The following is a 12,537-nucleotide window of genomic DNA, read 5'->3' on the forward strand; positions in this document are numbered from 1 at the left end:
CACCTCACTCACTGACAGACTCCCTCGACACCTCACTCACCGACAGACTCCCTCGACGCCTCACTCACCGACAGACTCCCTTGACACCTCACTCACTGAGACTCTCTCGACACCTCACTCACTGACAGACTCCCTCGACACCTCACTCACCGACAGACTCCCTCGACACCTCACTCACCGACAGACTCCCTCGACACCTCACTCACCGACAGACTCCCTCGACACCTCACTCACTGACTCCCTCGACACCTCACTCACCGACAGACTCCCTCAACACCTCACTCACTGACAGACTCCCTCGACTCTTCACTCACTCACGCATTCAGTAACTGGCAACTCCAGGTCATTCCGCCCCTTCGCTTATTTTAACTGTGTAATAAAGAAAATGAAAGCTGTGTTCGATGCTTTGTGTTACTGAAAAGAGACACGGACCCGGCAGATTGGTTGATACTTCTTTATGGTAAACAGAAGATATTCTTTCTACAAGCCACTGGTACATAACAGTCTCTTACATTAAATATGTTGCCGAGAAAACTCCCTTGGTTTCTGGAACCTTCCACAAGCCGAGGGATTCCCCGTCACTAGAAACACTGAGAGATGTCAGTATACACGGGTGGGGTTTTTCCTCACATTTAAAAATTTATTAAAGGACACAGCGTTACATAAACATGACAATTACTAAAACTGTGGGCTACTGACAGTGACTGGGGATCACAGAGCGGAGGTGGACTATGGTCTGTGTAGAAACACTGTTCTCCAACCAGCTGCACAATCACTCAAACCATTTTAATACATCTTTTTCTTTTTCGATCTGCATTAACCCTTTTTTTTCACCCAATAAAAAATTCTTCTTAAAGGGACCGTGCTGCCAAGGAAGAATTCCCTTGCCCCCGCCCCCGATTTCCAGCCCCCTCTCCCCCTGAAGGTGCCGCCCATTGCCGGGGTAGAGTTGAACAAAGGCTAATGGGCCCTTAAGTGCCTAGTGCGAGTAGCAGTCTGTCGAATGTGGACTTAGATATTGAGGGGAGCCGGCGGTCAGCTCCACCCAGTCCGTACGTCGGTGGGGGAGGGGCAGAGGAGGGAAGGGGAAGGGGAGAAGAGGGGCGGATGGGGAGGGGAGGGGGTGGGTTGCTGGATAGTGATTGGGAGTCGGGAACCCGAGACTGTTTCCCCCCCCCCCTGCGGTGCTGAGGCCAAGTGCAGCCCCCACCCCCCCATACTCAGCGCGAAGCAGGAATTGAAGATGGGGCATGTCTTGATGTGAAGGGTGAGTATCGCACCCAACGATGGATTCACGCATTGAGCCAAGGGGAGAGGGAACAACAGTCGCAAGGTAACTTATCATAGATAGCACATGACACGGCCGCCAGTGAGTCACGATCGCATCTAGTTTTTATAGAATTCATTCTCGGGGTGCCAGGGTTGCTGGCAAGGCCAGCATTCATTGCCCATCCTTGAGAACTGAACGGTTTGCTGGACCACTTCAGACAGCAGTTAAGAGTCAACCACGCTGGTGTGGGACTGGAGTCACATATAGGCCAGACCAGGTAAGGACGGCAGGTTTCCTTGCCTAAAAGGACATCGTAAGCCAGTTGGGACAGCTTCATGGTCACTTTTACTGATACCAGATTTTTATTTCCAGATTTTTTGAACTGAAATCAGGTTCACTAACTGCCCTGGTGGGATTTGAGCTCTCGGTCTCTGGATTACCAGTCCAGGTCTCTAGATTACTTGGTCCAGTAACATAACCACTACGGTTCCATTCCCCAGTTAACTGCAGTATGGCGTGCTATTTTTTTGTCAAAGACCAGATAGTGCTCCAACATAGTGCGGCGAGGAGTAATGGGCCTGTAGCTATAACAGGGCTTCTTGAACTTGCTTTGTGGAGCATGGGCTAGCTTTACCACCCAGACCCTTGCTTGTTCTTGCTAGGCCCCAAGCTCTTCCGACATTCCCCAGTTGGCCAGGCTCCGAGGTCTAGGGACCAGTACCATCTCCTGAGGACCACAGTGAAGGGAATGGCCCACACACCCCAAACCTGACCCACCTGCCCTGACCAGAGTTATGAGAAACTTTGGTCTGCTGTGGCAAGAGGTTGGAGATATGAAGACCGCCTCGACAGGCCTTCAGATAGAAGCAGCCACCTTGGGGTGAATTAGCCACCGTGTCCAATATCGCACCTTGGCAGTGGAGATTTCAAAGCAGGAAAACTCCCAGCACCCTCCCTTTCAACCGACAGCAAGTCCCCGCGCACCGCCACCCCCCCCCCCCCCCGACACACTATCCACCAGGATTATCCTGTCATCAAAAAGTCATTTTGAAAGTAACCAGCATTTGAACTAGGGAACTAGGGTTTGTTTGGACTGGTTTACCTTTAGAACTGTCACTCAGCCTGCCTGTGGGCACAGCCAGCATTCTATGTGACATGCCCCGCACCCCCTGGTTGATTGATAACTTCTAATAGTACCTCCAAAAAGATCAAGCCTAACTGGAACTGGGAGCTGATTTTTAATTTCAAATGTGTGTTTTTTAAAAACCCACAATAAGAAATGTGTGGGTGTGTGGTGGAGGTGGGGAGGGGGTCACATGGCTTTAAAGTGCACTGTCTCTGGCAGCTCTAGACATGGGTGTCGGCGTCTCCTGGTTGCAAACATTCAGACCACCAATACCCCGCTGGTGCCACTAGATGTCACTAGCCTGCTTTATACACAATGTTACCAGAGTATTTACAAGGCTTGCTAACGACAGCTAATGACAAAATGGCTGTCGGCACAATCCAAGCTTGTGAAAGGAGTTTCTGATGTAAATTGCTCGGGTCTCTTGCCACTCCCTCCACCTTCCTTCTGGTATCTGCCTTTCAGACGTTGGGAGCAAACAAGGCCGCAGCCTGCTCTCGGAATTGAATTCCTCCCCCAACCCTATGCTTCTCTCCTCTCCTCTCTTGAAGGCCCGGTCTCTTGCAGTTCTAGGGATGCCTTCAGTACCTCATCCAAGTGGCTGCTCTCCTGCCCGAGTGGGGAGGGCATCACAGTCAAGGCCAATCCTGTACTTCCTAGCAGGAATCACTGGCGAGCTGCCGCCAGGAGCAGGAACCTGGGTCTGCTTCCCCCCGCACCCCCCCCCACCCAGGCCTGGGACACTGTAGCAGCCCAACTACTGCCTGGCAGGGATCAGCTAACTCAGCAAAGGCCAGGAGTTGAACTTGGACCTGCTGCTCTGTATGGCTCAGTATTACATCAGGCAGTGCCTTGCCCCACTAAGGCAAGCTCCCAGAACTACTTTTTCCAGCGCAGTTAGTAGCTGATAGGAACTACATGTGCCCCAAGGTGAGATTGACAACAGCAGTTTATCCTTCACCCCTTTCCTACCCACCAAGGTGAAGTGTTCTGCTTCACGGCACTGAACCAGTAGCCAAGCGGAGATACTGTTGCATATCACAAGTGTGGCTGTGAGATTCAGGGGTCAACCTAGCACTGGGACTCGAACCTAAAACACCAGGCGAGAAGGGTCTCTTAAACTGTCGCGCTACTGGGTCCTGGTTTTTCAAACATCAATAATGTCACTTCCATAAACGGTGCACAATATATATTCAGAGTCTGGTATAGGAACACGTACACAGCATACAATGAAGAGACCTTTGACCTATAACCTGCGAACATTTTCTGTGTGTCGCTGGCCGAGGCCTGTTTGGTACCAGAGATAGTGTCTGTGAGGGAGGGATTTTTCAGTCAATACATTATCACAGCTTTGTTCACAGTTAAATAACCAGCACTTTGAAAAAAAACACACATTTTTAAATCGCAGTTATTTACAACGCAAGTCTTTCGGGGGTGGGGCCTTTCTACTTGACAATAGTTCAAATAGTTTCGGCTAATTGTTACCAAATTGTGTCTCGAAAAGAACTTGAAATTAGGATTCTTCTTCAAACGATTTACAAACAAAAGAAAAATTAATGGTAATGTCATAACTTAAGTGCACCGAGTGCTTCATTAAATAGTAAAAGCTGTAGAATTAAAGCCACCTTTGTAAAATCATAACTTCAGATTGTATCGATAAAGTTCTATTTTGTATTATCCAGGCCTGGATCCGGTTTGTTGTTTGATGCAGTTATTCCTTGCCCAGGGTGCCTTTCCAGTGTCTCCACTCTCCCTAGTTGAAAGCTTCGAGCCAATCCCGCACCTTCTTCTGTCCAATGCCACGATTTCAGTTGAAAAGTTCAGCTCGGGTTTAATCTGGGGCGAAGAGGGGGGGTGGGAAGCGGGGTCAGGGGTGAACCCTTCTGTGCGACCAGCCAGAGTTTCCTAGGGACGAGCTGCCTCAACCCAGTCTGGGTATTTATTTTCAATCTATAAATAATCAATCTTTGGAATCAAAACAGGTCAGATGATTAAGACCTTCCAAGGGGGATAGAAAAGGAGAAGATCCAAGCGACAACTTGCAGACTTGCGTGAGTTGTCTCAATGAGTTGTCTGACTTTTTAATGTCTGGGCTCTGAAAATCTCTACTAGCATTTGGACTGATAGACGATCAGATACACATCAACTGCTGCATGTGTCGCATCAGAACAGTCTAACAAATCAAAACTGCTTATTGATAGCGTTGCAAGGGGTAGGGTTAAAAAAGAAGTATCTCAATCCAATCATTTGTAGAACCCCAGGCTTTGTCTGTTGCTTTCTGTGGCGTTGAGTAGAGCTGTGAATGACATCGGTCTGAACAACAATTAAACTGGGCCTGGGCAGCTCTGCTCTTTCCAACATGGCCGCTTCATGAGGTAAAGTAGGAGTTTTGCATGGAATACAGCCGATCTATGGGGTTTCCTATCCTAGCCTGCATGGAGTTTGCCTCGGTGGTTGCGAGGAGGCAGTCGCCTAAACTGTTGAGTGAGGTGTCGCTGTCCATGTCATGGAAAAGGGTTTCATTGCCTGCAGAGTGAAGAAGAGGAAATAAAAACTGTCAGCAACTTGATGAGCAGTGACCTTGTGGAATCTGCTGGGCAGGAGGCATGAGAACATAAGAAAGCCTGTAATGAGGAAAGGCCATTTGGTCCATTGACCACCTCCATCCACAACCCATCTATAATAAAGAAGACTTGCATTTCAGTAGCGCCTTTCATGAACTCAGGATGCCCCAAAGTGCTTTACAGCCAATTAAGTACTTTTTCCAAGTGCAGTCACTATTGTAATGTAGGAAACGTAGCAGCCAATATGTGTAGAGCAAGATCCCACACACAGCAATGTGATAATGACCAGATAATCTATTTTTTAGTGGCGCGTTGGTTGAGGGGTAAATATTTGTCAGGACACCGCGGATAACTCGAATACAAAAGCAAAATACTGTGGAAATCTGAAATAAAAACAGAAAATGCTGGAAATACTCAACAGGTCAGGCAGCAATCTGTGGAGAGAGAAACAGAGTTAACGTTTCAGGTCGATGACCCTTCATCAGAACTGGAAAAAGTTAGAGATATAACAGATTTTTAAGCAAGTGAAAGGGGCAGGGAAAGGGGGGAGGGGAGGAAAGAACAAAAAGGAAGGTCTCTGATAGGATGGAAGGCAGGAGAGATTAAAAGACAGAGGGGACGATGGTGCAAGGCAAAAGGAGATGGTAATGGGACAAGTAATAAAACAAAAGATGAGTCGAGATGAGGTGTAAATGGGAATGGCAGAATCATCAACAGCTGCCATGTGAAAAGAAGAAAAATAGGGGCAGCGGTTATGGTCTGAAATTGTTAAACTCAATGTTGAGTCCGGAAGGCTGTAAAGTGCCTAATCGGAAGATGAGGTGCTGTTCCTCGAGCTTACGTTGAGCTTCATTGGAACAGTGTAAGAGGCCGAGGATGGAGAGGTCAGAGTGGGAGTGGAGCGGAGAATTAAAGTGACAGGCAACCGGAAGCTTGGGGTCACACTTGCGGACTGAACGGAGGTGTTCCACAAGTCTGACTGAACGAAACACCTCCCTGACACAATCTACCCCATCATTATATGGTAAGAAAGAGCTTGTATTTACATTCTCAAGTTGTCCAAAAGTGCTTCACAACCAATTAATTCATTTTCTGAAAAGAAGTCACTTATATAGGCAGATGTGGCAACAAATTTGCGCACAACAGGGTCCCACTAATAGCAACTGAGATAACTGACCAGTGAATCTGTTTGTGGTGCTGTTGGTTGAGGGATAAATATTGGCCAGGGTACGGGGGAGAACTCCCTGCTCTTCATCAAATAGTGCTGGGGACCTTGGTTTAATCTCTTGATCAAATATGCATTTCCAACAGTGCAGCACTCCCTCAGTACAGCAGTGAGTCATCATTGATTATATGCTTAAGCGCTGGATAGGGCTCGAATCCACAACCTACTGACTCAAGAGGCAAGAACGCTAACAACTGAGAGAGAGATAGAAAGAGAGAGAGAGGTCCCAAAGCCTGTTACAGCTGAATTGCGCACAGCCTGGTTTCACAAACCAAATAATCTGTTTTAGTGATGTTGGTTCAGGGATAAATATTGGCAAGTACACCGGGGAGAACTCTATATTCTTATTCAAATAGTGCCATGAGACTTTTTACATCCACCTGAAAAGGCAGACCTTGGTTTAATATCTCATCCGAAAGACAGTTTGTTTAGTGGTATTCTAGTACTCTACCAAACCCATTTAATCTCCTGAGGGAAAGTTCTCTGCAGACATACTATGATCTTCAAAGATAGTGAAGCAAGATTCCAAAGCATTCATCTAGCTTCACATCACCACAATTCAACCCTTACTGCCCTGGACAGACATCACTTCCCTTCCCCACCCAGCCCTGGTATCCCAAAACTCATTACACTTGATCATCTCAAGCTATACCTATCCCTATTGTCCCATTCCCAGCCAGCTGTCTATCCAGCTCCTCTTTGAAGAGTATAAGGGCTGGATTTTCATTGAGGAGTCGGGTAGGAGGCGGGACTACAACTTTCGAGGTTGTAGTCCCGCCTCCATCGAGTTCTAGCCAACCCACACGATTTTGACTTGATTGACCTTGTTGAGCCTGCCCAGCGGGCTCAGCAGGCCAATTAAGGGCCACCCGGCAACAGGTGATGTCACAGATTGATATTTCATCCATCAAGACCTTTTGACAGATGAAATATCAGTGTTTCACAGCTGTTTGAAGCTGTCAAACACTGACAATCTGTATTCTAAGTTAATTCCTTCCTCTCAGGATGATTTAGAGATCTACCCAGAGCAGAAAGCTGAATGCTGCAATTTTTGACAGCTCGTAGCCATTCTGCTTTCTGTGCCGGTGAGATGAGGGACTCCCGAGACCTGAAGGAAGGAAGGCTGTAAAGGTAAGTAAAGGTATGTAAAACTTATTTAAACACACCAAACACACTTACCTTTGCATTCATGCACCCATCACTCACCTGAACACCGGACATCTCGACCCTTCCAAGCCCTTCATCCCGACGGTCCGCCTCCTCTAACTTGGCGTGGTTTGGAGCCGTCGGGAATCCCACACTTCAACATTAAAAATAGGCAGTTAATTGGCACTAATCCCCTTCCCGCCTCGGGGAGGCGGGTCCCAGTGCGGGTCGGGTACCCGCCTCCTTTGAAACTGGCATGGAGGTGGGTTGGGGGCGGGATGGGGTCGGGACCCCCGATTTCGGGATTTTAAACCCCCACACGCCTCCAATCCCAACTCCACAGCCCAATGAAAATCCTGCCCTAAGTGTCAGCATCAATCACTATTTCGACTTCAACTGGAGTAGTGTGTCCAATTCTGGGCACCACACTTTAGAAAGGGCATCAAGGCCTTGGAGGGTGCAGAGGAGATTTACTAGAATGGTACCAGGGATGAGGGACTTCAGTTATGTGGAGAGACAAGAGAAGCTGGGATTGTTCTCCTTCGAGCAGAGAAGGTTAAGGGGAGAATTAATAGAAGTGTTCAAAATTATGGGGGTTTTTGATAGGGAGAAACTGTTTCCACTGGCAGGAGAGTTGGGAAACAGACTTAAGGTATTTTGCAAAAAAAACGGGGGTTGGGGGGTGGGAATGAGGGGACATTTTTTTACGCTGTGAGTTATGATGATCTGGAATGCATTGCCTGAACGGGTGGTGGAAGCAGATTCAACAGTAACATTCAAAAGGGAAATGGATCTTTATTTAAAAAATGTGGAAGGAATGGAGGAGTGGGACTATTTGGATAGCTCTTTCAAAGAGCAGGCACAGGCACGATGGGCCGAGTGGCCTCCTTCTGTGCTCTATGATTCTATGATCAACCGCTTTTGCTGGGAGTCTGCTCTGCATCCACTACTCTGTGGTCTCTTTCTTGACAGCAAACCTAGTGGTGACGAAGCTTGCACATCTCAATGCCAGTTATAGCCCAACTACCAGTAAGACCATGCATGCTGGATAGGTCAGAAGGCAGACGCCATACAAGGAGTCGTCATGACTGGGAGTGGTCGGAGACCACACCCCTGCTCCAGGCTTACAATCGTCTTTCTGTTTCTTTTATTGGGTAACATTTCAAGCAGAAGGAAGCAGTCACCATAAGGGTGCATGTGGTCTCCCGGCATCTGAGGAGGAGTGAGGCCTTGTCGGAAAGGATCGGTGTTATATCCATTCTGTTCAATAGCCAGGAGCTGCTGTGGAGGCAGGGTTGTATAAGGGTTCATCATTGTCTCCATTCCAGGGTTATTGGAGGTGTTCGCTGGGACTGTACGAGAAAAAAGAAATAAAATAAAATGAATGTCACACAGCAGCACATTCTATCCAACTCGGTATTTATGTAAGGAAGTTATGCTAAACCTTTATAAATCACTGGTTAGGCCTCAGCTGGAGTATTGTGTGCAATTCTGGGCACCGCACTTTAGGAAAGAGGTCAAGGCCTTAGAGAGGGTGCAGAGCAGATTTACTAGCATGGTTCCAGGGATGAGGGACTTTCTTTATTTGCTGAAACTAGAGAATCTGGGATTATTCTCCTTAGTGCAGAGAAGGTTTTGGGGAGATTTAATAGAGGTGCTCAAAATTATGAATGGTTTTGATAGAGCAAATGGGGATAAACTGGCAGCAGGGTCAGTAACCAGAGGACACAGATTTAAGCTAATACATAGAATCATAAAATTAGAATGATACAACACAGGAGGAGGCCATTTGGCCCATCGTGCCCGTGTTGGCTGTTTGAAAGAGCTATCCAATTAGTCCTGCTCCCCTGCTCTTACCGCATAGCCCTGCAATTTTTCTTTCTTCAAGTATTTATCCATTTCCCCTTTGAAATTTACTATTGAATCTGCATCCACCACCCTTTCAGGCAGCGTATTCCAGGTCAGAACAACTCGCTGCATAATTTTTTTTCCCTCATGTTGCCTCTGCTTCTTTTGTCAATTACCTTAAATCTGTGTCCTCTGGTTACCGACCCTTCTGCCACTGGAAACAGTTTCTCCTTATTTACTCTAGCAAAACCCTTCATGATTTTAAACACCTCTATCAAATCTCCATTTAGCCTTCCCGGCTCTAAGGAGAATAACCCCAGTTTCTCCAGTCTCTTCATCCCTGGTACCATTCTAGTAAATCTCCTCTGCTCCCTCTCTACTACATGAGGAAAAATACATTTCCGCTGTGAGATTTTATGATCTGGAATGCACTGCCTGTAAGGGTGTTGGAAGCAGATTCAATAATAACTTTCAAAAGGGAATTGAATAAATATTTGAAGGGGTGAAGTACAAAAGCAAGGAAGTATGCCTCTATTAATAAAGCCAAGTATCCTGTATGCCTTTTTAGCAGCCTTCTCAACTTGTCCTGCCACCTTCAAAGACTTGTGTACGCACACCCCCAGGTCTCTCTGTTCCCCCTTTAAAATTGTACCATTTAGCTTATATTGCCTCTCCTTATTTCTCCAAAATGCATCACTTCACACTTTCCTACATTAAATTTAACCTGCTATGTGTCTGCCCATTTCACCAGTCTGTTTATGTCCTCCTGAAGTCTGCGACGATCCTCCTCACTATTTGCTACATTTCCAAGCTTTGTGCCATCTGCAAACTTTGCAATTGTGCCCCATATACCCAAGTCCAGGTCATTAATATATATCAAAAAGAACAGTAGTCCTAATACCAACGCCTGGGGGACACACTGTACACTTCCCTCTAGTCTGAAAAACAATCGAAAAACTACTCTCTGCTCTGTCTCTCAGCCAATGTTGTATCCCCTGGGCTTTAATTTTGCTAATAAGTCTATTATGTGGTACTTTATCAAATGACTTTGCAAGTCCATGTACACAGCATGAACCGCACTACCCTCATTAACCCTCTCCGTTACTTCATCAAAGAACTCAATCAAGTTAGTCAAACACGATTTGCCTTTAACAAATCCTTGCTGGCTTTCATTTAGTAATCCATATTTTTCCAAGTGCCAATTAATTTTGTCCCGAATTATGATCTCTAGACTTTTCCCCACCACCGACGTTAGGCTAACTGGCCTGTATGTGCCGGGTTTATCCCATTCCCCATTTTTAAACAGGGGTATAACATTTGTAATCCTCCAGTCCTCGAGCACCTCTACTACATCTAAGGAGGATTGGAAATTTGTAGCCAGAACTTCCACAATTTCCACCCTTACTTCCCTCAGCAACCTAGGATGTATCCCATCCGAACCTTTGAGCGCTGCCAACTTTTAAGTTCCTTCGCTTTATCTATTTTCATCTTATACAATTTCTCTACCAATTTCTGCTTTATTGTGACAAAAGGACCAGAGGGGAGATGAGGAGACATGTTTTTAGGCAGTGAGTGGTTGTGATCTGGAATGCACAGCCTGAAAGGGTGGTGGAAGCAGATCAAATAGTAAAATTTGGAAAAGAATTGGATAAATATTTAAATTGGAAAAATTTGTAGGGCTATGGGGAAAGAGCAGGGGAGTGGGACAAATTGGACAACTCTTTCAAAGAGCCGGAACAGGCACGATGGGCCGAATGGCCTTGACACCCGATCAAAAGTTCCCTGACAAACAGACTCCATGCCCTGACACCAAAGACCCAGACTCCCCCACCAGAACACATCCCCCGCACCCAGACAAACCCCCCCGCACCCACACCCCCCCCGCACCCACACCCCCCCGCACCCAGACCAGCCCCCCTGCAACCAGACCAGCCCCCCGCACCCAGACCACCCCCCCGCACCCAGACCACCCACCACGCACCCAGACCACCTCCTCCCCCACCCAGACCAGCCCCCCACACCCAGACCACCCCCACACCGCACCCAGACCACCCACCACGCACACAGACCACCTCCTCCCCCGCACCCAGACCACCCCCTCCCCCGCACCCAGACCACCCCATCCCCCGTACCCAAACCACCCCCTCCCCTGCACCCAAACCACCCCCTCCCCCGCACCCAAACCACCCCTCCCCCGCACCCAAACCACCCCCTCCCCCGCACCCAAACTACACCCACGCACCCAGCCCACCCCCAGCACCCAGACCACCCCTCGCACCCAGACTGTAGTGTCCGCGCCTTAATAATACACGGACTGCAGGAGAACAATAAAACAGGTATTTACTGAACAGAGGGTACTCTTTTATTTGGACCCAAAAAAAACCAATTCGACTGTAAATAAACAAAAGTTCAACTAAAGCTTAACAAATCAAATTAAAATTTGGTTATCTGTGTTGATGATGCACTCCAGTCCCCGCGGCGCCCACCGGTCGCGGAAATACTCAAGCGCACCGGCGGACACCGCGTGCTCCATCTCCAGGGCCACCCGGGCGCGAACATGGCCGCGGAAGAGATGCAGGCAATCCGGCTGGATGACCCCCTCGACCGCCCGCTGCCTGGACCAATTGATGGCTCTTTTAGCCAGGCCCAGGAGCAGGCCCACAAGGAGGTCCTCCAACCTGTCCGCTCCCCTCCGCACCGGGTGACCGTAGATCAAGAGCGTGGGACTGAAGTGCAACCAAAAATCGAGGAGCAGCCCCTTCAAGTAGTGAAAGAGGGGCTGCAACCTCTCACAATCCATATAAACGTGAAACACGGACTCCTCCAGGCCGCAAAAAATGCAGGCGGCCTGGGAGTCCGTGAACCTACTTAAAACCTTATTGCACGGGACCGCTCCATGCAACACCCTCCAGGCCAAGTCCCCGATGGAACAAGGGAGGACTCCCGCATAGAGAGCCCTCCATTGGGGACCTCCGCTACCGCCGGTCGGCAAAACGCCACGCCAAGGCGTGTCCGGACGGTAGACGAAGATGGCAAAGTGGAGAGTGTGCAGGAGCAGCCCGTACAGGAAGCCCCTCCGCGCGGAATGAAAAGGCACGGAGGGTATTTCCTCGAGACGGCTCAAGTTGTGAGGCGCCGGTTCCCGAGGGGAGTTTCGGGGCCGGGCGCCGATGAGGAATTCCGTCCGAACGGGGGTAAGCTCGGACGGGATCGCCCCACGTGCTTGAGCCGCCTCGATACACCTAGTGGAGTCGGGGCCCAGTGCCGCTTTTACCGATTCGATGGTTTCGACCGCGAGCCGGACGTTGGCCCAGGACAGGCGCCGCGCCAGCTCCTCCGGCGCCATCCAGCCCGCTCC

General features: G+C 48.6%; 1 protein-coding gene across 1 annotated transcript in view; it reads right to left on the reverse strand.

Annotated features, from left to right (window-relative positions):
- Positions 1 to 440: 440 nt before the first annotated feature.
- LOC147121727 (LIM homeobox transcription factor 1-alpha-like) overlaps positions 441 to 12,537 on the reverse strand; it is a 177,419-nt gene continuing 165,322 nt past the window's right edge. Inside the window, exons 6-7 of the mRNA XM_085977992.1 lie at positions 8,516 to 8,683; positions 441 to 4,922 (exon numbers count right to left, since the gene is read on the reverse strand). Of these exons, the coding sequence (XP_085834118.1) occupies positions 4,765 to 4,922; positions 8,516 to 8,683 (326 nt within the window). The 3' untranslated portion in view covers positions 441 to 4,764. The remainder of the gene's footprint in view (positions 4,923 to 8,515; positions 8,684 to 12,537) is intronic.

Source organism: Somniosus microcephalus, chromosome 3 (assembly GCF_052327205.1).
Source record: "Somniosus microcephalus isolate GS21.2 chromosome 3, FLI_Smic_1.0, whole genome shotgun sequence".
NCBI classification, from domain to species: Eukaryota; Metazoa; Chordata; class Chondrichthyes; order Squaliformes; family Somniosidae; genus Somniosus; species Somniosus microcephalus.